This window comes from Brassica napus, chromosome C6, assembly GCF_020379485.1.
Source record: "Brassica napus cultivar Da-Ae chromosome C6, Da-Ae, whole genome shotgun sequence".
NCBI lineage: Eukaryota > Viridiplantae > Streptophyta > Magnoliopsida > Brassicales > Brassicaceae > Brassica > Brassica napus.
In genome coordinates, this window is record NC_063449.1 from 25,792,118 (window position 1) to 25,815,866 (window position 23,749).

General features: G+C 42.2%; 3 protein-coding genes and 1 pseudogene across 4 annotated transcripts; 3 read left to right on the forward strand and 1 right to left on the reverse strand.

The window, feature by feature from the left end:
- The first annotated feature begins 1,348 nt into the window (after positions 1–1,348).
- Positions 1,349–1,801, forward strand: LOC106378605. Its single transcript, XM_013818710.1, has one exon. The coding sequence runs from the start codon at positions 1,349–1,351 to the stop codon at positions 1,799–1,801; it is 453 nt and encodes a 150-aa protein (XP_013674164.1).
- An 8,095-nt stretch (positions 1,802–9,896) lies between these two features.
- On the forward strand, positions 9,897–10,919 carry LOC125588438. The gene is made up of 3 exons (XM_048759776.1): positions 9,897–10,509; positions 10,592–10,839; positions 10,908–10,919. Exons 1-3 carry the CDS (start codon positions 9,897–9,899, stop codon positions 10,917–10,919), a joined length of 873 nt encoding a protein of 290 aa, XP_048615733.1.
- A 5,221-nt stretch (positions 10,920–16,140) lies between these two features.
- Positions 16,141–17,467, forward strand: LOC125588897 (protein LURP-one-related 14-like). 2 transcript variants are annotated; one of them, XM_048760841.1, is made up of 3 exons: positions 16,141–16,615; positions 16,690–16,926; positions 17,026–17,467. In XM_048760841.1, exons 1-3 carry the CDS (start codon positions 16,361–16,363, stop codon positions 17,158–17,160), a joined length of 627 nt encoding a protein of 208 aa, XP_048616798.1. In that variant the 5' UTR covers positions 16,141–16,360; the 3' UTR covers positions 17,161–17,467. The 2 variants fall into 2 exon arrangements, with proteins under 2 accessions (XP_048616798.1, XP_048616799.1); XM_048760842.1 differs by having other exon boundaries at positions 16,690–16,920.
- LOC106402631 lies at positions 17,220–19,629 on the reverse strand (annotated as a pseudogene).
- Between the last annotated feature and the right edge of the window lie 4,120 nt (positions 19,630–23,749).

A 23,749-nucleotide genomic window follows, 5' to 3' on the forward strand; every position in this document is an offset into this window, starting at 1 on the left:
GATAAGGCTGATGACGAATCACTCATGAAATCCGTTAGAGCCGTTGAGCTATATGGATTTGAGGATGTAGAAGCTTCGTCTAACAACGAAGCAGTTAACGATTATACCGTCGATGATATTGACTTCACTCTAGCAGATGCTGATATGTACACTGGGAAGCTATTCAGTAGCAAGCAAGAATTCAAGATCAGTTTGCACATTTATGCCTTAAAGCAGGTGTTCAGGTTCAAGTTCCACAAACATGCGTTTAACTACGTCGCAGCGAAATGCATTGATAAAAACTGCAAATTTTATGTTATGGCTAAGCAATTGGGGGAATCTTCGACATATCAGGTGAGGAAGGCGCAACTGAAGCATGTCTGCACATCTGATGCTAAAGCGCAATATAAGAAACATGCGACGTCGAAAGTAATAGCTGCACTAATGAGATCGAAGTATGAAAGGCTCCAAGCTGGACCGCGCGCATCTGAATTACCCGAGATGCTCCGGAGTGAGTTCTTGTTTACGGCCACATATTGGAAATGTTGGAAAGCAAAAGAGTTAGCAACTGTGGCTGCACAAGGAACAGAAGAGAGCTCTTACAAGCTCCTGCCGAAATATTTTTATGTTGTAAAGTATGCAAATCCTGGGTCCATTACTAATATCAAAACTGAAAAAGATGATAAGGGTCAGACAAGGTTTAAGTATGCGTTCATGGCGCTGAAAGCTTGCATTGACGGGTGGAAGCATCTACGGAAGGTTATTGTGGTGGATGGTACTCATATTTTGGGAAGTACAAAGGGTGTTTACTAACTGCAAGTGGGCAAGATGCCAAATTTCAGGTATTCCCTATATCGTTTGCTGTTGTAGACAATGAAACAAACGAGTCTTGGAGTTGGTTTTTTGAGAAGCTGACAGAGATCGTAGAAGATGGCTCCGATTTATTTATTGTGTCTGATAGAGCAAATCAATATGTGTTGCTAAAGATAAGTGGTATCCTCTTTCACACCATGGGTGCTGCCTCGTACACCTACAGAGAAACGTCGACGCAAAATTCAAGAAAAGGAATCAGAAGCAAATGGTTGGCAGGGCAGCCGAGGTATTCAAGGTATCCCACTTTAAGAGACTTTACGCGGAGATCAAACTTACAGATAAGCGCTGTTGGGATTATCTTGAGAAGATCGATCCTAGACATTGGACAAGGTCACACTTTGAGGGCGAGCGGTACAATCTAATGAGCTTGAATATAGCTGAGTCTCTCAACAAAGCACTAGTTCCTACGCGCGATTCCCCGATAATGGTGCTATTTGAGTTCATCAGACGCATGATTAGTCGTTGGTTTGTGAGTAGACAGCGAAAGATATCGAAAATGAGTGGTGAGATCCCCCCGGCTGTTGACGAGTTGATGGAGAACAATCTAGAAGACGCAAGAGCGTACGCTGTGATGCCTCTGTCTGCTTTTGAATTTGTGGTAACTCTAAAAACAACCGGCTTCGGGAGTTCTGTTAATTTGGAAACCAGGTCTTGCACATGTCTTGAATTCCAGAAAGTTGGAATACCATGTCGACATGCCATTGCTGCGGCTATGTTTCGGGACTTGCAGCACTCAGAGTTCGTTGCAGACGCCTATCTAAAAAAGGCATGGAATGAAACAACAAAGGGTGTTACACTCCCGGTTCCAGATCCGCAAGATCTTTTCATACCTTCGGAGGTTAGTGACCTTATCATGTTACCACCAAAGACGAAGAGACCACCAGGACGTCCACCGACCAAGCGTAAACGTTCTGCAGGAGAAATACCGGTACGACCTAATCTCATCTGACTGTAGTCATGGATATTTTCTGAATAAAGGCTGTTATGTTTTTTTCAGGAGGGGCCGAAGAAGAAGAAACTAAACACATTTAGTCGATGTCATATCTCAGGTCACAACAAAAAGTCTTGTAATACTTAAGGTCTACGTATACTAACGGTATTCGAATACTTAAGGTCTACGAATAATTCCATTAATTACTCACTTTTATTACTTAACATTCATAACTAGGGATGTCAAATGGACTGAAACCTATTAAGTCCAAATTAGATGGGCTAAAACCATTTGGACATGGACGTCCAATTTGGAATGGTTTATGGTTCTATTTGGAAGGGTCTGTTTTGGAATGGTCTTTTTTTTGTGTTTGGACAATTTGGACTAGGTACAATTTGGACTTAAGATTAATGTCCAATAAACTGCTTTGTCCAAAGGACATACCCATTGGACATGGACAGCCCAATTGACATCTCTATTCATAATTCCATTAATATTTATCTTTACTCACTTTTCATTGATTAAACGGTATACGAATACTGAAGGTATACGAATACTGAAGGTATACGAGAGAAAACATATAACATTGACGAATACTTTAGGTCTACGAGAGAAAACAGATAACATTGACGAATACTTAAGGTATATGAATACTTAAGGTCTACGAATACTTAAGCTATACGATAGAAAACAGATAACATCGAGGATAACATAAATAAAGTCCTAGAGGATGTGAGAAATGTTGCAGCATATCCAAAATAGTCTGCAGTTTTTACAAGAACCTTCAAAATCGACTGTGTAATCATGGCCATAAAGGCAGCTTGGTGACTTGATTACCTCATCATCCGGAAATTTGAAAGATGCACCATATCTGTTCATGTATGGCGCTCCAAATGATATCAATCGCCACTCTAGATCAGCTCCCAGTCCAACTATTGCATCCGAACGAGGGTCATAGTGATTAGCTTCGAACTGCTGAAACAGTTTACTGGCTTCCTTGTCATTGCCAATACACACGTTGAAAATGCCGACTGCTAAAGTTGATAAATCATGATTTGGGACATATGGTTGCAATATTCTAATCGGTGTTGAAACATCGACTTCTGGAATGTTTGCCGACTTCGAGAAAGAGGGGCCTTCGCCCGCCATTGAATCTACCTACACGTTGAATTTTCCTCAAAAAAGTTAGACCGGGATTCAGGCATTGTTTATCATTAAAAATTGTAGGAGCAGTTTGATTACCTTTTCCCAGAAGCGAGCATTTGGCGTACGGCCATCACAATGATTATCATGCATTCTCATCGTCTCATCGTTGCTATACCCATCGCCGTTGTTCTTCTTGTGTTTCTTACTATCAGACCAAAATATTTCAGCTTCATCATTACCATCACCACTGAACGGACGTCACTTCTTTGGACCTTCCATGCCGGTAGGGTCGGCGTGACTGTTGTCTCTGTTTGTTTTACCGGCTGCTGTGTTTTGCGGAACCGTGAACGAGCCTCCCCTATCATGATGCAACCAGTCAAAAATCTCGTTCCGCAATTTACCCAACTAGGTTTTCAGTTCAACTCGTATCCACTCTTTCAGCACTTGCTCCTTATCTGATAAGTTTCCTGGTTCAGCCTGTTTACATATCCCACGACGAGGTCGAATAGGACGCTGAGGCGCCTGAGTCGAACTTCCAGGTTCATCACATGCTTTCCCAAACCGCCTAGACGGCTTTTGACACTTCTTTTTGACACCAACACCTTCAGCCTTTTCGGCTGGCTTCAGAGGTGGAAGGGATGAATCACCTCCTCTAAAGTCTGTTGCTTTGAACTCGTGCCCTTCCCGCATTCGACGAACTAAGTTATCTATTTGGGGATCGATTACTTCTTTCTTCCACTTTGGATCCCCACCTTCATCTGGGATTGAATACATAACAATAACCTCAAACAAAGAACACAAACATTCATAAGTACACAAAGTTTGAGCGTCTTAACTTCTGTTTTGCAAATAAGATAGACAACAACATTGTACCTCAGTTTGGGTTTCCACCAGAAGTATGTCTTCAAAATTCAGAAGTGCATTTGTTGAGTCGCATCCTTCTGGTTCTTGCAAGAAAGAAGTGGTTTTATTAGGTTCGGGAATTTTCTCAAGCAATGAGGGGATAGCTTTAAAAGCAAAAAGTTGCAGCGCTAGAGGGAACCCATAACACGCTGTTGACTGCTGTTTCAAACGAAGGCGCATAACCGAAAGGGATTTATCCATTTTAGAAGGATCAAAAGGTTGAGGTGGTCTCAATCTAGAGAGAGTGCTGACGAATGCCTCTCTCCCCCATGGATATTGAAGAAATGATCTGGTGACTTCCAGCATCTCGACGTAAGCAGGCGTCACACGAAGAAGTTTGTGACCACAAACCAGGAGCCCATCTACAAGCGCAATGAGAGCTAGTGGCAACCGCTTCCACTCAGGAAGACTAGGCTGTTCAAGCATACGAAGAACATCTGGTACAGTCACGTCTTCATCTTCAGTTTCAAACAACTCTTTCCACATACGTCCAGGTGTGGCATCGATAGATTCTGACCCGTTTCCAACTTTTTCCCTTTCAGGCTCGCATTTCAGCCCCGTGATGTCTCCGAACTCACGCAGAGAAAAGCGTAGTGGCTTGTCTGCAAACAAGAACCACAGCTCATATAGGCGCATCGTAACCAGCTGACGGCTGAGGAGAGAATGTACAAGTTTCGCAGAGTTTGAGCAGCGCGATACAGGTAAGTGGAACAGAGCTCCAAACTGACTTCCTAGCAAACAATTCATTTCAGGGGAGCCTCTTAGCAACTTCACTAACGATCCAATGACACTCGCCTTTGAATAGATGTTCAGTCGAGGTTTGCCAGGATAGCAATTACGTGCGAACAGTCTTTCCGGGAAAGTCGGCGTGGTGACAATAAATTCCGGCTCGGTGGATGCAGCTTCGTCTTGTTCAGTGGATGCAGCTTCTTCTTGGTCGGTGGATGCAGGTTCCTCTAGTTCGGACTCCGTGCTAGATACTGAAATACAATGACCAAATCCAGACATTTACCCAACGCTTTATTTTTAAAAACTTTTTCCAAAGAATTTCACAGCGAAGCTTAGCGAAAGGAGATACCTGCATAACGAGACGCAGTTTTTCCTAGTCGGGGAATTTTCTTGGGATTTGCTTCTCTATCACTGGCGCATTGACTACGAGTCACCCTCCTCGAGGGCGTTACGCTGGAGGGGGATACCATGCCGATCTGGGTACAGTCGAGAGTGGTTCTTATGTGGGATTCTTCTTTTGTTTGGTTCTCAATTGCAGCTGTTTAGAGGTGATTCTGGTATATTTTGATATAAGGGATGTTTTGGTTTTTCTAATTTCCTTCTTTTTTATTCTTTTATTAGGTCTTTTTTGATTTTTAAATAAAAAATCAAGAGGTGGCACGGTCGTAATATGAAGAACCACGCGCGCCCTCTGTCGACATTTCACAAGTCTGGAAAAGGCGATTCGTCCAATCTTCTAATTTAAACTCGAGGTCGCCCAACTCCCTAATATCAAACTTGCAATTTGCCCAATTTGCCCAATTTGCCAATTTTTCCTTATATTTATATGCATATTCACCTTTGATAAGCACGTGAACATAAAGAAGTTGTAAGACAAATTCTTTTGTCTTGTACTTGCAGCAGTAGAAGAGCCTTCCTTATGTCTTTTTTTTTCCGTCAAAATTTTTTTAAATTAGATAAATGAGTCAGGCCCAGTAAACGGCTGAAGCTCGATTACAACAAAAGACGGCTACAAGCCCAAAAGATTACGGGCTAAATGAAAAAGCTAAACGGGCCCTCGGCCCAAACTCAGAAGCCGCACGACCCAGTCGGATAGTGTGTCGAGGAGGCTGGCTCGACACGTGGAGATATCTGCTCCATTAACGCGTCACGCGTCGTAACCGCCTCAAGTTGACCGCCTCCGCCTCTGCACCGCCGGAACAACACCATCGAAATCCTCGTTCGTCGGAGCTCAGTAACCGACAAGCCTCCAACGAACCCATAGCCGTTCTTCACCACACTGTCATCACGCCGGAGAGTTCCAACGAACCTCGAGATCTCCTCCGACTTTAAAACACTTCAAACCCTAGACACTCAAACCGAGAACCATCGCTTTCTTTCCTTGAAATTCGTCACCTCACCGGAGAGCTTCATCGTCTACCGAGATCTCATCCGCAGTAACCCAACCCCACCTTGACGACAACCACGCCGAACTTGACACAAATCAAACCTAGTAACCTTAACCCAAACGAACACCGGGTTCCTAAGCGGCAGCGCGGAGCTTTGCTAGCCTCCGCTCTCCGTAACCAAAAGCCGGCGAAGGCGAATCTGGAGGAGACTCCCTTCCCATAAGCTAGAGCCGGCGACAGTGGATCTGAGCAAGCCTCTACCTCCCGGAAAACACCACATCTAAACATGCAAGCCGCTCCCTCTCCACTGGGGACCTCCAGACGAACGCGTCGTTACTCCAAAACCGAGCCACCGTTAGGGATGGTAGCGGTACCAGAGCTCAGACAAGGCGGTCGTTGACAGAACGACAAAGAAGGAGAGAAGGAGAGCCACTAAGACGAACAAGAAAGGACTCCAGCGCCGGTACGGATGCTCACGCGGCGGCCGAACGCCGGTCCCCGAAGTAGATCTAACTTCTCTCTCTAAAGTTAATATCTCCGATAAATTCTTTTGTTCGCTTCTTTTGTTCGCTTGAGCCTTCCTTATGTCAAACGACATTAAAAGTGCATATCAATAATAAAAATGTTATCGGTAAAAGAATCCAAGCTTGACTATAACACATGCATACATAATAAATCTATGTAACACCATCAATATTGGGTTTGTTAACGATATTACACGTCACCGCAACAAAAGAAATCATAACTATCAAATTTGGTTTAGGTGCATTAGCATTGTCAAGTGTTGACCCAAGAAATCAAATTTATAAACATGTATATGGTAACAATGTGTTCATATGGTATTGGTAATAGTTTTACATATAAGATTTTTCTCAAAATATCTATTTTTAACTAAATCATTTTATTTTTCACTAAAAAGCAACTATTACTTCCAAAATCTTCTTGAATCAACTTGATAACAAGAAGAAGTACGATCTTAGTACAATTTTTCATGTGTTCAAATATTTTATCCTTATGTGAATGCCAATAAAAATCCACTACTCTCTATTTTTATATAATATTTTCTTTGATCTTTTAAGTATAAACTAACCTATGAAATTGATGACTCTATCATGGACGACAAAATGTAGAATGTTTCTTGATTTTTGTCTATGGACTGTTGTGTCTATGAACCATGAAACGCATATACTCTTTAATTTGGTGGGGTTGACTAAAAATGTATTTTTGTCCTTAAACACCGAAAAAGAAACGTTCAACAGGTAATGCATTCAATTATTTTGTATGATTGAATCCTCTCTTTTTATATAATGTTTTCATAACATTTTCTTAATAATTTCCTTGTTCAATTAAGTATGAGAGAACCTATGACATTATGGTTCGAAAGTAAAAATAATATTTATGGTTCGATTAAGAGGCGGACCACAACTCTGGTTGTTGCTGCATCGTTCCTGAGATCGGACCCCTGGACAGAGCGTATCTCACCCACGATAACTGCAAGACGAAAGATACGTTAGGGACAATAGAACAAGATGAGATTAAAATGCCAGGAGAGAAATAAACACACCTGGGAGCTCTAGATCCGTGTTCGAAAGAACGTGAAGGTGGTCGTAACGCCGCACCATGAATTTTTCAGAGTTGATTAGAGGAGCGTCCGTCAGGACCTCGCAGATACGCGTGGAAGGGATGAAACAGATCACGAACTGATGCTCCGTGATCTTGTACATGTGAGCGCACCTTGCAACTTCAAAACGATCCACTTTCAGTATAGAACCGGATTTCAAATCAGGACGGTAGTGACTCGCCCTGTAACATCCCGGGCCCGGCCCAAAAGGAAACTCAAGTGCAGGAGGCCCAAGGAGAAGAAACCCTAGACATAACCCCTCCCATTGCTTATAAAAGGAGAAGTTTCCCTAGGGTTCAGCCACAAGAGAGACAGCAAGCGAAGCCCTGCCTGAGCAGAACCCCGCCGCCGCCTCCGCCTCAAGCCGCCGCCGCTCCATCTCCGGCAAAGCCAGCCGCCAGCCGCCCGCGAAGCCCTAGCCGCCGCAACCGAGCTCCTAGCCGCCGCCTCCTTGATTCAGTTTCGTGCAAGCAACTGAGATCTGAACCCTAAAGGTAAAACTAAGATCTCTAGCTCTAAGTCATTGGAAAATGACAGATTCTAAACCCATCTCTCTCTTGTGTGAATCCGATTCTCAAATCAGATCTCGAGAAGTGACTGTTCCCCAAACCTAGATCCAGATCTACTTCTGCAAAAAGCTAAGGTGAGGACTTGGCTGTGAACTTGCCTCATGTTGAGTAACCAATGGGACTTAGTCCTTTGTTAATCAGTTCTAGATATTGTGTGTATGTGTGATGTGATATGTGATTGATCTTGTCTAGACGATAGTACGTGTTGAAGTGATAAGAACGTAGGCATGTTAGGGTGGTCACGAATATGATGATAAGGTGTTGAGACGTGTTGTGAATGATAAGTGAAAGATGTAAGAATAAGTACGAATAATGGATCATATAGAGAGTCTAAGGAAAGTATGTGGGGTAGTAGTCCACGCTAGGTATCCATAGGAGATGTGGCCAATCCACAAGAATATGGAAGCACCCATAGGAGATGTGGCCAATCCACAAGAATATGGGGTAGAAGCCTAGTTGGGGCTACCCACTGATGAAAAGGACGAAAATATGAAAAGGATGTGCATTGTAGGGTCTTTAGTTCATGTCGGGTAGTATGGGTTTCTGTGTAATAGATCTTATTAGCTCATGACTTGTGATTGTTTGCTCTTCCTGAGTTGAGCTCGTGGGTTCCTAGAACCTACCCTCACTGAGTATTATGTACTCACCCCTCTTTTCACAGGTAGGGCCGAGAGGGAGCGGGAGTAGATGTCCGTATGGTGCAAGTGTTTTCTCGAGTCTTTCATTTATGACTCCTTTCTTTCAACCATTTCTTCTTAAGTTTTTATTCGACATTTCAGTTTTGTTGAGTTTGGTTTTATGTAAGACAATTTGAGTTTTAATAAGAGTTTTTGAACGAAAAGGTTTGGGGTAAAGCATTTGATAAGGTTCATCGGGCCAAGGCCGTTACAATTGGTATCAGAGCCAGGTTAAACCCACCCGGTGTTGTCCCGGGTGGGAAGGGCAGGGTCGGGTAGAAGTAGGAAAAAAAAAAAAAAAAAAGGGTTTCAAAAGGACTTCTTCCGAACGTTTTTCTAAGTGTTTCAAAAAGGAGTTTTAAAAAAAAAAAAAAAATGCACCACTCGGACGGAACTCCTAGCTCACTCGGTGGACAATAGAATACGAGTAGAACCGTAGCTAATACTCCTTCACTTGTCAACAGAATGCCTCCCAAGAATGCCAGAGTTGCAAGGCCAGCTGCGGCCATCCCGAGAGAGACACGACGGGTCACCAGGTCTGCGTCTCAAGCCTCCAGCGAGGCAGAAAGCCGAAGAGAGGGCGCACCCGAGAATGGGAACCCAGTGGAAATGCCGAACGTGGTGAATGCAGCGCTCCTGGCAGAACTGCAAAGATACCGTGACGCCTATGGGGGTCAATTGCCCAATGGTGAAGCCGCCGCAGAGGCGGGGGACAACCCCATACCACCTGGGGCGGCCCAGAATCCGCCACCACCGCCACCACCCCCGGCAGCGCCTGCGGTGGTGCAAGCCCCAGGCCCCAACTACTGGGACATGCTGAGACACATGAAGAGTATGCAGACAGAGTTTTTCAATGGAAAGGCCGACGCAATTGTCGCGGATAACAGGAGACGTCAACTCGAGAGGAACTTCGCTTCTGCAAGGTGCCCACCGGAGTTCCGTAGGGACCTGGCTGCTCACTATCTTAAGGACGACGCACTAGTGTGGTGGGACGAAGTGGTCGAAAGGTCACACGGGATACGACTGACCTAGGATGATTTCCTGGAAGCATTCAATTGGAAGTACTTCCCCTTAGAAGCCATGGACGCGATGGAAAGCAAGTTTCAGGACATCCGTCAGGGGTCAAGGAATGTACGAGACTACGGAGACGAGTTCAACCGACTTCGGAGATTTGCGGGTCACTACCTGAGTGATCACGACTTAATCCGCCGTTTCCTCAAAGGCATGAGAGTGGAACTGAGGAATAGCTGCAACGTGAGGGAATATCGTGATGTCCATGAGCTGATTGAGAAAGCCGCAGAACAGGAATCAGGGCTCGAGGAAGAACGAAAACAGAACCAGAACTCCCAGAACCGGGGTGCCAAACGGCCCCGGGATGCACTGCCCGCGGCTGAGCCTGCCCTGTTAAGGCCCGCATATGAAAGGTGTGGACGATTCCATGCGGGGGAGTGCAGAGCAGGAGCATGCTTTGCCTGCGGCGAGCGCGGCCATATGGCGAGGGATTGCCCGAAGGAGAGACAGGCCCAACGCAGGCGCTGTCACCGCTGCGGCCAGGAGGGACATCAGGCGTGGGAGTGCCCAACACTCCAAAGAGGAAACGCGGAAGGGGCGCAACCCCAACAGCAGAGAGGGCAAGCCCCAGGGCCAAGAGCGTACGCCGTCGAGGGTCGCGAAGGAGCCGAACCAATCGCGGGTATGTTTTGATTTAACGCTACGATTATGTTATATGAAAAGAACTGTTAGTAGTCGTGTAGCTTAGCGTTAGTGTTGTGTAGGGTCTGTCGCGGTCGGAGGAGTGACAGCGTTCACTCTCTTCGACACCGGGGCAACTCACAGTTTTGTAAGCCCTAGACTTACGCGTGAGTGGGACTTTAAGAGGAACTTCAACCCCATGGTGACGGGAGTCGAGACGGCAGGAACAGAGAAAATGGCCACGAGGGGAAGATATGAAGAAGTACCGGTGATCCTCGCAGGAGTGAATTTACCCGGAGACCTGCTGGAGTTAGAACTGGGGCGTTACGAGGTGATCTTGGGAATGGATTGGCTAGCACAACACAGAGCCGTGGTCGAGTGTGCCAAAGCATGCGTTAGGATTCCGCTTGATGGGAGGCAAATCGTGTACAGAGGATGAGAACTAGGACCGGAATAACTGTGGTGTCGATGGCCCATGCTGAAGAAGCAATCCGGAAAGGAGGAGAAGCCTTTTTAGCCACTATTGAAATGGTGGGTGAGACCGAAACGCCAGATCTGGGAAATATCCCTGTAGCAGCAGAGTATGCAGATGTGTTTGAACCATTACGCGGACCCCCACCTCAACGAAATAATGCTTTTACGATTGAGCTAGAACCCGGAACCGCACCGGTTTCCAGGGCCCCCTACCGTTGGGCGACTGCAGAGATGGCCGAACTGAAGAAACAACTGGAAGAACTAGTGGAAAAGGGATTCATACGTCCGAGTAGCTCGCCTTGGGGGGCGCCGGTACTCTTTGTAAAGAAGAATGATGGGAGCCTTCGACTGTGCATCGACTACCGGGGATTGAACAAGGTGACCGTTAAAAATAAGTACCCCCTACCCCGTACAGACGAACTTATGGATCAGCTGGAGGGAGCCATCTGGTTCTCAAAGATCGACCTTGCTTCAGGTTATCACCAAATCCCTATTCACGAAGGAGATATTAGGAAGACAGCTTTTCGTACCCGGTACAGACACTACGAATTCGTAGTAATGCCCTTTGGGCTGACGAACGCGCCGGCAGCTTTCATGGGGCTAATGAATGACATTTTCAGAGATTATCTGGACCAGTGTGTGATTGTTTTCATCGACGATATCTTAATTTACTCCAAGAGCCGGGAGGACCACAGACGCCATTTGAGTATCGTGCTGGAGAAGTTAAGGGAGCAGGGGTTATATGCTAAGCTTAGCAAGTGTAGTTTCTGGCAACGTAAGATTGGGTTCCTAGGACATGTGATCTCCGAAGCAGGGATAGCGGTGGACCCCGAGAAGATCACCGCGATCATAAAATGGCCAACACCAAGTAACGCAACAGAAGTACAAAGTTTCCTCGGGTTGGCAGGATACTACCGTAAGTACGTTTTAGGGTTCGCCACAATAGCCAGGCCACTCACCCGCCTTACGGGCAAGGAGGTTAGGTTCGAATGGACAGAGGCGTGCGAGGAGGGATTCAAACAACTAAAGGACATGCTGACTAAAGCCCCAATACTAGTCCTACCTAGACCGGGGGTGCCATTTGTGGTCTACACCGACGCCTCCGGGGTCGGAGTGGGGTGCGTACTCATGCAGGAAGGAAGAGTGATCGCCTACGCGTCCAGACAACTGCAGAAACACGAGTCTAATTACCCGACACATGATTTAGAGTTAGCAGCAGTGGTATTCGCATTAAAAATCTGGAGATCGTATCTATACGGAGAAAAGGTGCAAATTTTCACGGACCACCAGAGTTTGAAATATGTGTTCACTCAAGGAGACTTGAACCTACGGCAGCGTAGGTGGATGAAACTGCTAGCAGATTACGACCTGGTCATCGATTACCACCCCGGGAAGGTAAACCTGGTGGCAGATGCCTTAAGCCGAAGGAAATCAGACATCTCCGGAGCAAAGGAAACTCAGGAACTCGCCACGGCCTTAACGAAACTACACCTCTGTGCGACGACCGTGAACGAGGAGGGCGCCGGGTTAGAGGTTGTGGAACAAGCTGACCTACTGAGTCGAATCAGTAAGGCCCAGGAAACGGACTCCACACTCCAAGGGATGGTCGACAAGGAGGTGAGCGGGTACCGTACGGCTGGGAATGGTACTATCCTGTTTAAAGGCCGAGTGTGCGTACCACAGGGAGGGAACTTGAGGGACGAATTACTGGCACAGGCTCATCAATCACGGTTCGCAATTCACCCTGGACGGACAAAAATGTACCAAGATCTGAAGCGGTACTATCACTGGGAAGGAATGAAGAGAGATGTCGCCTTGTGGATAGCCCGGTGTCAGACCTGTCAGCTGGTTAAGGCGGAGCGCGGAGTTCCAGGAGGACTGCTGCAGGAGTTACCCTTACCACAATGGAAATGGGATATGGTGACAATGGATTTCGTCACGGGGCTACCACGGACCACGAGAAACAAGGACGCTATATGGGTGATAGTAGACCGCCTGACAAAGACGGCTCATTTACTACCTATACGAACCACCGATAGGACTGAGGACTTAGCTCGAGAGTACCTGAACACCATAGTGAAGTTGCATGGGGTACCGGTAAGCATAGTATCCGACCGGGACCAGAAGAGTTACGCCGACAAACACCGGAAGAAACTAGAGTTTGCAGTAGGGGATGAGGTGTACTTGAAAATGAGAACCTCTCGAGGGAATGACCCAAACCGAAAGTTGAAAAAGTTGAGACCCAGATACATGGGCCCATACGTGATAAAGGAGAGGATTGGTACAGTCGCGTATCGGCTGGTCCTACCGCCGGAACTATCAGATTTCCATGACGTGTTTCACATCTCCGTGCTACGGAAGGTTGTAAGGGAGCCTGAGCTGATCTTGCCGCACCCGCCTACGGATGCGCAACGTAACTTGACCTTGGTTAGCAAACCCATAAAGATTGTGGAGGAAAAGGAAGTAAATAACCGGGGACGAAAGGAAAAGATGGTTCTCGTACGTTGGGAGAGGGATGGAATCCACGAGGATGTGTGGGAACATGAGTCGCATTTGAAGGTTAACTACCCCGGGATTTTTGGAAACGCGGAACGGGACCAGGAGGAGGTCCAGAATTCGGGGATGAATCCTTTTCTAGTGGGGGAGAATTGTAACATCCCGGGCCCGGCCCAAAAGGAAACTTAAGTGCAGGAGGCCCAAGGAGAAGAAACCCTAGACATCCTCCCATTGCTTATAAAAGGAGAAGTTTCCCTAGGGTTCAGCCACAAGAGAGACAGCAAACGAAGCCCTGCCTGAGCAGAACCCCGCCGCCGCCTCCGCCTCAAGCCGCCGCCACTCCATCTCCGGCGAAGCCAGCCGCCAGCCGCCCGCGAAGCCCTAGCCGCCGCAACCGAGCTCCTAGCCGCCGCCTCCTTGATTCAGTTTTGTGCAAGCAACTGAGATCTGAACCCTAAAGGTAAAACTAAGATCTCTAGCTCTAAGTCATTGGAAAATGATTCTAAACCCATCTCTCTCTTGTGTGAATCCGATTCTCAAATCAGATCTCGAGAAGTGACTGTTCCCCAAACCTAGATCCAGATCTACTTCTGCAAAAAGCTAAGGTGAGGACTTGGCTGTGAACTTGCCTCATGCTGAGTAACCAATGGGACTTAGTCCTTTGTTAATCAGTTCTAGATATTGTGTGTATGTGTGATGTGATATGTGATTGATCTTGTCTAGACGATAGTACGTGTTGAAGTGATAAGAACGTAGGCATGTTAGGGTGGTCAAGAATATGATGATAAGGTGTTGAGACGTGTTGTGAATTATAAGTGAAAGATGTAAGAATAAGTATGAATAAGGGATCATATAGAGAGTCTAAGGAAAGTATGTGGGGTAGTAGTCCACGCTAGGTATCCATAGGAGATGTGGCCAATCCACAAGAATATGGAAGCACCCATAGGAGATGTGGCCAATCCACAAGAATATGGGGTAGAAGCCTAGTTGGGGCTACCCACTGATGAAAAGGACGAAAATATGAAAAGGATGTGCATTGTAGGGTCTTTAGTTCATGTCGGGTAGTATGGGTTTCTGTGTAATAGATCTTATTAGCTCATGACTTGTGATTGTTTGCTCTTCCTGAGTTGAGCTCGTGGGTTCCTAGAACCTACCCTCACTGAGTATTATGTACTCACCCCTCTTTTTACAGGTAGGGCCGAGAGGGAGCGGGAGTAGATGTCCGTATGGTGCAAGTGTTTTCTCGAGTCTTTCATTTATGACTCCTTTCTTTCAACCATTTCTTCTTAAGTTTTTATTCGACATTTCAGTTTTGTTGAGTTTGGTTTTATGTAAGACAATTTGAGTTTTAATAAGAGTTTTTGAACGAAAAGGTTTGGGGTAAAGCATTTGATAAGGTTCATCGGGCCAAGGCCGTTACACGCCCGATTAGTGGGAATGAACCCATGAATAACCGAGTCCTGCAAGAAAATTAAAAAATCATATATTAGAACTTTTTAATCAATTAAAAAACGAAAAGCTAGCAAATCTATAATACAACAGTCAGTACCAATTCATCGAGGAGGATAATCGTGATCCCCATGAATTCCCCATTCTTCTTGATGTTACGGGAATCCCAAAAGCGGATGAGACGACCAACAACGAACTAAGAAGTTCTTCCGAGGCGAAGAGTGTTGAAAGTGGAGTGGGCGACGACGGCATTAGCGACTGGAGAAACTGCAGAAGTCATTTTCGGAACGGACATTACAGAGTTAAGCAAAGAGAAAAAGTAGAGGAGAAAAGGTAAGAGCAAGCGAGAGCTAACCTTAGAAGCTGCTATATAATGGAGACTGGAGAAGCGTTAGAAGAAGCCAAATCGTTTCAGTGGCAGTGAAAGTGTGTGTCAATGAGATGAGTTATGAAATTGATATCGTCGGACGAGGAAGCGTCTCTTCGTCGAAGAACAATCTCGAAGAAAAATGAAACCTTAGCAGTCGTCAACGAAGATAGTTACGGGCCCAACCAATAACATGTGAAAAAACCCGAATAAAAACAAACCACACACAAAGCCCACTTGTGAAACAATAGAATACGCAGGACCCATACTGTCGACGTGTACAGCTTAGGGGGAAAGAAACTGAAACTATTATATTATAGATTTTGGAAGACAAAATGTACTATGATTCTCGGTTACGTGGAAAATAGTTGATATCATAAGTAATTTTATTTTACTTTTTGACTTTTTATTTGTCTTCCTCTTTATGTATTATTGGGGCTTGTCTCCTTTATTGGTTGATTGGTTGTTTTGTTACCTTAGCTGCTTTTAACTTACAAAACATGTGAGGTTTGTATGATTAAAGTTAGAATCTTTCATATTTTGTGATTGAAATAACCATGACTTTCTTGTTTTTTTTTCTGAAGTTAATCAAATAGTTTTTATCGTTACATCAAAAAATTATTCTATATATTCATGCTTGAGCTGGTATGAAATTCATATCAGAATAGAACAATCAACAAAAATCAACTCTATATGGAAAGCTATAGCAGTCTTGGCAAGGAAGTCTTCATCCGGTTTTGTGTCCTGGGAATCTGATTGAACCTCGAAATAGCAGATTGCTTAGTTATTTTGTTTCTATATTTAAAGAATTAGTTTATTTTTGGGTTTTACAATATAGGGTTAAGAATAAAACTCTGATTTCATAACCAGAGAAAGTAACAACACCAATTTTGAAAAGTTGCAAAATATGTTTTCTAGTTGATATATTTCAAAAGAAAATGTGAAAACTGTTCTTGACAAATTATCATCATAAGGAGAGGATTATCAAGGGCTCTAAAGCAAAGAGCCTTTCATAATCTTTTGCAACCTTCTTCTTCTTTCTCGAATTTATTCAAATATAGAATCAATGCCAAAGAACAAGAAAACAGAATGGCAAGTAGGAGATCCTCCCATAAGCGTAGTAGGCGACCAATTCTGTAATCCATACCCAATGGAACTAATGGTGAAGAGGAAAGTTATAAATTTCTCAAAAGATCATTACCAAGTGGTTGATCCTAGTGGGAATATCCTCCTGCAAATTGATGGACAAGCTTGGGGGTTTAACCGTAAAAGGGTTATGCGTGATCCAGCTGGTTTCACAGTCCTCACAATGCGCCAAAAGGTTTACAAAACATTCAATCTTTAGAGCCGCCATTAAGATTGTATTATCTTGAGATTGTGTATGTATGTGTACAGGGGATTAGGTGGAAGAGGAAATGGGAAGTGCATGGAGGAGAGAGCAAAGATAAAGAAGACTTGCTGTTCACGGTACAGCAATCTTCAGCCATGTCATTGAAAACATCTGTGGATGTTTTCTTGGCTGAGAACAGTAACATCAAGAAGAGCAGTACTTGTGATTTTCATGCTTCTGGTGGATACTCAAATATCTCATTCAAAGTTTTCAAATCTGATGCTCTCATCGCCGGGGTAGGGGTAAAAAAGACTAAGACACATCTCTTAATTAATCTCTCTTTTGTTAGAAGACATTGGTGAAGAATTGAAATCTTTTTGTTGTTGTGGGGATGGTTGCAGGTTACGCATAAGTTTACATGGGGAAGTTACTGCAAAGGGAAATATAACTTTAGTGTTAGTGTAAATCCAGAAGTGGATTATGCTTTTATCATTGCTTTGCTTGTTATGGTCGATGACATTGAGAACTTGTGTTAACCAGCTTACTATATTATATTGCCTGAACGAACACTCTTATTAATTATTATATGTAAATAAATCGAAGAAAATCTCCATAGAAGTAATGAGAAGCAGAGCAAATGTAGTCTTTTGATATCAAACAAACCAATTTTTTGACCAAACCTCTTAAGAAACTCATAACCAGACACAATAAAATCAACCAAGAGTGGAACATGAAGTGACATGAACACAAATGAAGATACACACCAGCAACGATTAATAAGAAAAGCTCCCGGATGGATAGAGAGGGTATGTTTAGGTAAGATCATCCTCCTCAAGCTCCTTTGCCTTCAGCTTCTCCTTCACCCTCAACAACATAGTTGTCTTCCATGAATCCTGGCAACAACACCATTTAACCATGATAAAGATTCAGACAAAAGGTTTAAAAGGACATTCTTTTTCAAACTTTGTTGGTATGCAATGAGCCCATACCAGAGGCGTCATGCTATCAAATTCCTTGACAACGTTTGTGAACTTTGCGATGTCTTCTTCATCGATAGCAGCAGCAAGATCCTATCCATGGGAATTAAAAACACTTGATTTAGCATACATTACGCTAAGCTACACTCTCATAATCACTACAAAACTCAGTTTTTAAGCCTTACAGATAAGAACTTGCATTCTCGTGTTCCTGTAAAAGTTGGATCCAGATCCTGCAGAAAAGTAGAAGTTAGAAATCAAGTCACAGATCCTGAAAGGACAGGACAACGCACGAATGCTGATGTTAACGAACCTGATATTTCTCCAGAGCATTGGTGATGGAAACAACATCAGCTTTGCAAAGGTGACACATGCCAGCATTGAGAAGATGGCCCTTAACTCCATACTTAAGCAAGTTATTCCCCAGGGAATGGCGTGCTATATCTTCATAAATCTTGATTGCCTTCTCATACCTGCCAAAAATACACCAAGCCCTTATCAATCAATCAATTCATCCAAACGAAAGTAAATAAAAAGCTACAATTGCTGCCCGTGCATAGTGAACAACATCATGAATACAAACAATGTACAGATTCAGCTGAGTACTGTAAGTATGTCAATACCAAAGGATGAGAAAGCAAAAACAAAGGGAAGGTTTATATAAATCTTACTGCTCCAACTGGGAAGCATATTGTGCCACCTTTAGATTGCACTGGTTTGCAGAAGTGGTTACTTCTTCATTCTGAAAGAACTCAGCTGCCTTTTCATAGTAAACAATAGCCTGATCGATCTTCTGGCTTCATAATACTCAGCAATTTCCTGTAAACCATAATGTACAAAACCAATTACAGAAAACAATCCGCACCAATCTTACTGAAGTGTACGGAAAACATATCCACTGGATCCAATATACATAAAAGTAAAAAAAAAAAAGAGCAATGAAGAGAGTATTTAAAGAGCGTAATATTTTATTTTGCTCAAAGGAGACTAAATGGTACCTTATAGTACCTCGCTGCCATGTTAAGCCTTCCTATCTCGCAGAATATATTCACTGCTCGTTCTAAACAAGATGCAGCCTCTGCATAGTGCATACAAGATCATGGCTATGTTAAGACAACGATACACATGTATAGCGAAAAGTACAAAACACACAAAAGAAAAGTTGATAACCACTACTAATGTATCACTGACATGTCAATTAACAAAATATCATCTCTAGGATATAAATATTCTAGTGATCTCTTTACATACCATTAGTGTCAACTTTCTTGTAGTATTTAGCAGCTTCAGCATAGGCATTAGCAGCATCATGTTTGCTGTCCGACTGCAAATAGACAGAAATGCTATCATATACATTATTACTACATAATAGTTCAACACATTCATCAAGCATCATGCTCTTAGGACAAGAGCACTTACCTTTAAGTGACAATCAGCAAGTTTAAGATAAGCCTTTCCAGCTTGATCCCCTGAAACAATCATATACTGAACACATCAACAAGATAATCAGTGGCGGAGGCAGAGAATAATATTGTTGGGGGCATCTACACTAAGCTAAAATATTTACAGTGGGGGCATATAGGTTGGGATTAATAACTTACACTAATTTCTTAAATTTTGTTGGGTTCAATGGCCCCCACCTTGTTCTATGTGGCTCCGCCACTGAAGATAATACGTTTTAATATCAATCAAACAGGTCTAGCTAGACCCAATGAGTAACTCTAATGGATCAAAGTAACCTAATATCAAATCATATCTTTTTTTGAGAAACCTAGAAAGAAAAAGGAAAACTTTACATGATTTGGCGAGTTTATAGGAATTGGCAGCTTTCTCGAGGAGATCGGCAGCGTCTTCATACTTAGATCCGAAGATTCCCCTTCCGTTCAGCTTCTTCTCGAATTCCTCCTCTCTCCCCAGATGATCACCCATGCCCCTAACTCTCTATTGAAATTAACTCCGATGGTTTTGCTTTCGATTCTTCTTCGAATGTTTCGTCTTCGATTGAATTTGCTTCGACGGATTTTCGCAGAAAAGATTTTTCAACTCATATAGGTGGGCCGAATATGGGCTTTAGTTTTGTAAAGCCCAACTTAGTTACACGCGTTATTATTATTTTTTTTTCCACGAAATTCTGATTTTATTAATGATCGAAATAGTCAATAGTTATAGCATCTCTTATTACATTGGGAACAAAAGCATGATATATGTATTCTTCTCGGCCTGGTATTTGTTGTTTGCCAGCAAGTCAGCACATGAGTTAGATCCCCAGTTTTTCCAAATGTGTTGTATGATATCGAACTTTTGCTCCCATTCCCATATATCGCGTAGCCAATTTAAGACATCGATATTTTTCGTTTTCCTTGTAGCCAGATTGATGACATTTGCATTGTCTCCTTCAAAGATAACTTTTGTGTATCCTTGACTCCAACAAACTATCATAGCACCAAGTAAAGCTTGTAGTTCACTCTCCAGGGCATTATGTGGCTTTCGTCTTGAATTGTCCTGCTCCCTTAAAGAGACCCATGCTATCTCTAACCAGCCATCCAGCTTGTACTGGTGTGTTTATGTTGTACAATGATCCATCATAATTGCACTTAACCAATCCCGGATCAGGTCTCGTCCAGTTATTTCGTTGGTGAGTTGATGTCCTTTGCGGTTATCCTATCTGATCTGCATCAAGATATTGTTGTGCTTTTAGCCATTCTTTTGTATCATAGTATGCGGCTTGAAGAGAATGTCGCAAATGAGTTAACTTCTGTTGGAACACCGTTTTGTTTCTACATTTCCATATGCACCAGAGTATCCACCAAGGTAATTGTTTGAGTTGGTTTGGTATTGTAGAGTCTTGATGGAGTAGGAGTCCTAATTTATCTTCTTGCGTGCCTTGCGACTGAAGCGAACCACTGTTTGAATAACCCGATGCTCTCCAGATGTTTTGAGCATAGCTACAATCGAAGAAAAGATGTTCCGCTGTTTTTTCCTGATCGCAGTAAGGGCATTTCACAGAACTTGTTACATGGCACCGTTGAAGATTCCTCCCAAGAGGTAGGGATAAAGTGATCATCTTCCAAAGGAAATGTTTTATTTTTGGTGTCGTATGGAGGTTCCAGATGAGTTGTTTGAGTTGTATATCACTTGGTGGTGGAGTGATGTGGTGATTACTCGGAGTATGTGTAGCAAGCCAGTATCCTGATTTTACGGTATAATCCCCCGTCTTGTTGATCAACTTCATATGATGAACACAACTTAATATAAAGTATTTCTTCAGCATCATCATGAGTCATTGTATTGCGAACTAGTTCCTCATTCCATTCCATTTGACCTTGACATATAAAATCTGAGACCTAACTGTTTCCAGATTGATCAGATAATGGTGCCGGTGGCCTAGGGGGTGTAGTTGGTAACCAAAGATCATTCCAAGTATCAATCACGTTGCCACTTCCAATAACAAAACAAACTCCTTTTGTTATTAAATCTCTTCCGTGTAGTAATGATTTCCAAATATAGGAGCTCTGTTTTGTTTCTCGTGCTGTAAGAATAGAAGATGATGGGAAATACCTCCCTTTTAGAACACGAGCCATCAAGCTGTTTGGTTTGGTTAGGATACGCCAAACTTGCTTCCCAAGTAAAGCATCATTGAATTTTTCAATATCTCTGAATCTCATTCCTCCTTCTTTTTTTGGTAAACTCATTCTATTCCAAGCAAACCAATGCATTCTTTTGCTGCCATCATCCTTTCTCCACCAGAATTTTGCCAAGATATTATTAATATCATCACAAACACTCTTTGGCAATTTGAACATATTCATAGGGTATACTGGTGTCTCGAGGCCACAGATTTGATGAGTACTTCTTTACCGCCTGGAGCTAGAAATTTATTTTGCCATCCTTGTGTTTTTGCTTTGACTTTTTCAATGACATACTTCAGTATCTCAGTCTTCTTCCTTCCAAATTGCTCAGGGATACCAAGATATTTTCCTCCACCACCTTCGTTGTTACACGCGTTACTATAACTGTGAGTTTGTTTACTGTTTTACTCCCATTTTTAACATTGGCTCTCATCGTAAAAATTAAGAAGGAAAGTAATTCGATTCTGCAAATTTCCCGAAGCCATTATGTAAAATCATGTATCTCTCCAAGGGTGATATTATTATTATTTTAATCTAGAAGAACTTAGACACATATTATCATAAATTTTGAGTAATTCAGAAGTATATTTATAGAATAAGAAAGGAAAAATGATTGCTGACTACATGAAATATTGGCCATCACATGGCTAACCATGCAAACTAAACTAATGTATACATAGCTACGCAAAGTGTAAGTTATGCATAACAACATCTTAATGATGTTATGTAGTTAACATCACGTGTTTAGTTTCGTTCATCCAAAAACTGAAGTAGATATCAGAAATCGTTTAAATATCTCGTTTCACCAATTAAAATATGACCGACCCTACCGTAATTTAACTAAATGATATTTCAACCCACGTTTTAAAAGCGTAAAAATATTTTTTTAACAAAATCTAATTTACAAAATCAATATGTTTTAACATTTTTTTTAAGTAGTGTTGTAACATTTTTATTTTAGTGTATTTGAAAAATATATAATTTTATTAATTTTATTTATATCAAATATGAAAGTTATATAAGATATTATGTAATTTTGTTTTTTAATTATTTTAATCTGTTTTCTTATGAAATTTTAATAAAATTTCTGTAATTTGTTTGATTAATTGTGTGAAATATATTTATTTGATACATTTTTAAATGATGCAATTTTTGTTTATGAAAATATAAATAAAATAAACCATTAATTTAATTTAATTTATATTAAAAAATAAAATGTTAATTAAAGTTGCTAAATTGACATGAAATAAGTTTTATAATAAAAAATTGATCAAATAAGTATATATCACATAGTTAATCAAACGAGTTAAAGAAATTTTATTAAGAGTTAATAACAAAACAGATTAAAATAATTAAAAACCAAAATTAAATAATATCTTATATAACTTTCATATTTAGTTAAATTCCCGTCAGGTACATCATATTTTAATTGATAAAAACATAAGCTTTAAACGGTCTCTGACATCCACATTAATTTTGGATGAATAAAATTAATCTTGTGATGTTAACTACATAACATCGTTAAGTTGAGGGATGTTGCCATGCATAATATATACTTCGTGTAGTTAGATATACATTAGTTTAGTTTGCATAGTTAGCCATGTAATGTAATGGCCAATATTTTATGTAGTCAACAATCATTTTTCCAATTTAAACTAATTATTTTAAAAAGAAGTTGTAAGCTGATTAGTTAAAAACTCAAAATTAGCTGTGAGAATACTACAAAACCTAATCAGATATTTTCTTCACTTCTCTATTATTTGTATATATGCTATCTGGAATTTTTTTTTTTTTTTTAAAAAGAGTGACATTGTTTGATATAGCTCAAAGCTGCCCTGTGACCTAATTCTCTAGATAATTTTTTGTCACTTGGAAGAGAGTGGCACAGATGGAATGGGTATCGTTTTTGTACATCCGTGTAAGGATATGTTTTCAATGTTTATTTCTTTTATAAAAATGTAAAGAAATTATTATTAATTTTCAAGGTTTTTGACAAAAGTACAATGGCAAAAAGAAGCAGAGGAAAGAAAAATAAAACCTAAACATTAACTCGATCTAGTCTAAGATGTAACATTGTGTCAGGCAGAAACCAATATCAAGAGGCCTCAACTAATACGCACTCACCGCTTGCCGCAAAAAGAGGAGTCACAATTACAACGAAAGTCAGAACCCGATAATTATGGCCTCCCGGATGAACCGTTCTTAAAGAGCGGAAGACTTCCTGAATATCCGCCAACACGAACAGAAAGTCACCAAGGAGCCAAGCACTAAGAGGCCAAGCACCCGCATCAACTCGACCAAACATTTATTCGGACGTGAACCCACCAAGGAGCCACACGCAAAAGACCTATACAAAACGGTCTGAAAGCAGCAAAAACTCCACAATAAGCACTCCAGGTCCATTTCACACACCGGAAGAACACATCCATTTGAAAGCAGAATGCCTAGCGACTGACTTCAGTGTTCTTTGTCCGAACATTCCAAGATTGACGCTAAAAAAATCATCATCTCGGAATACG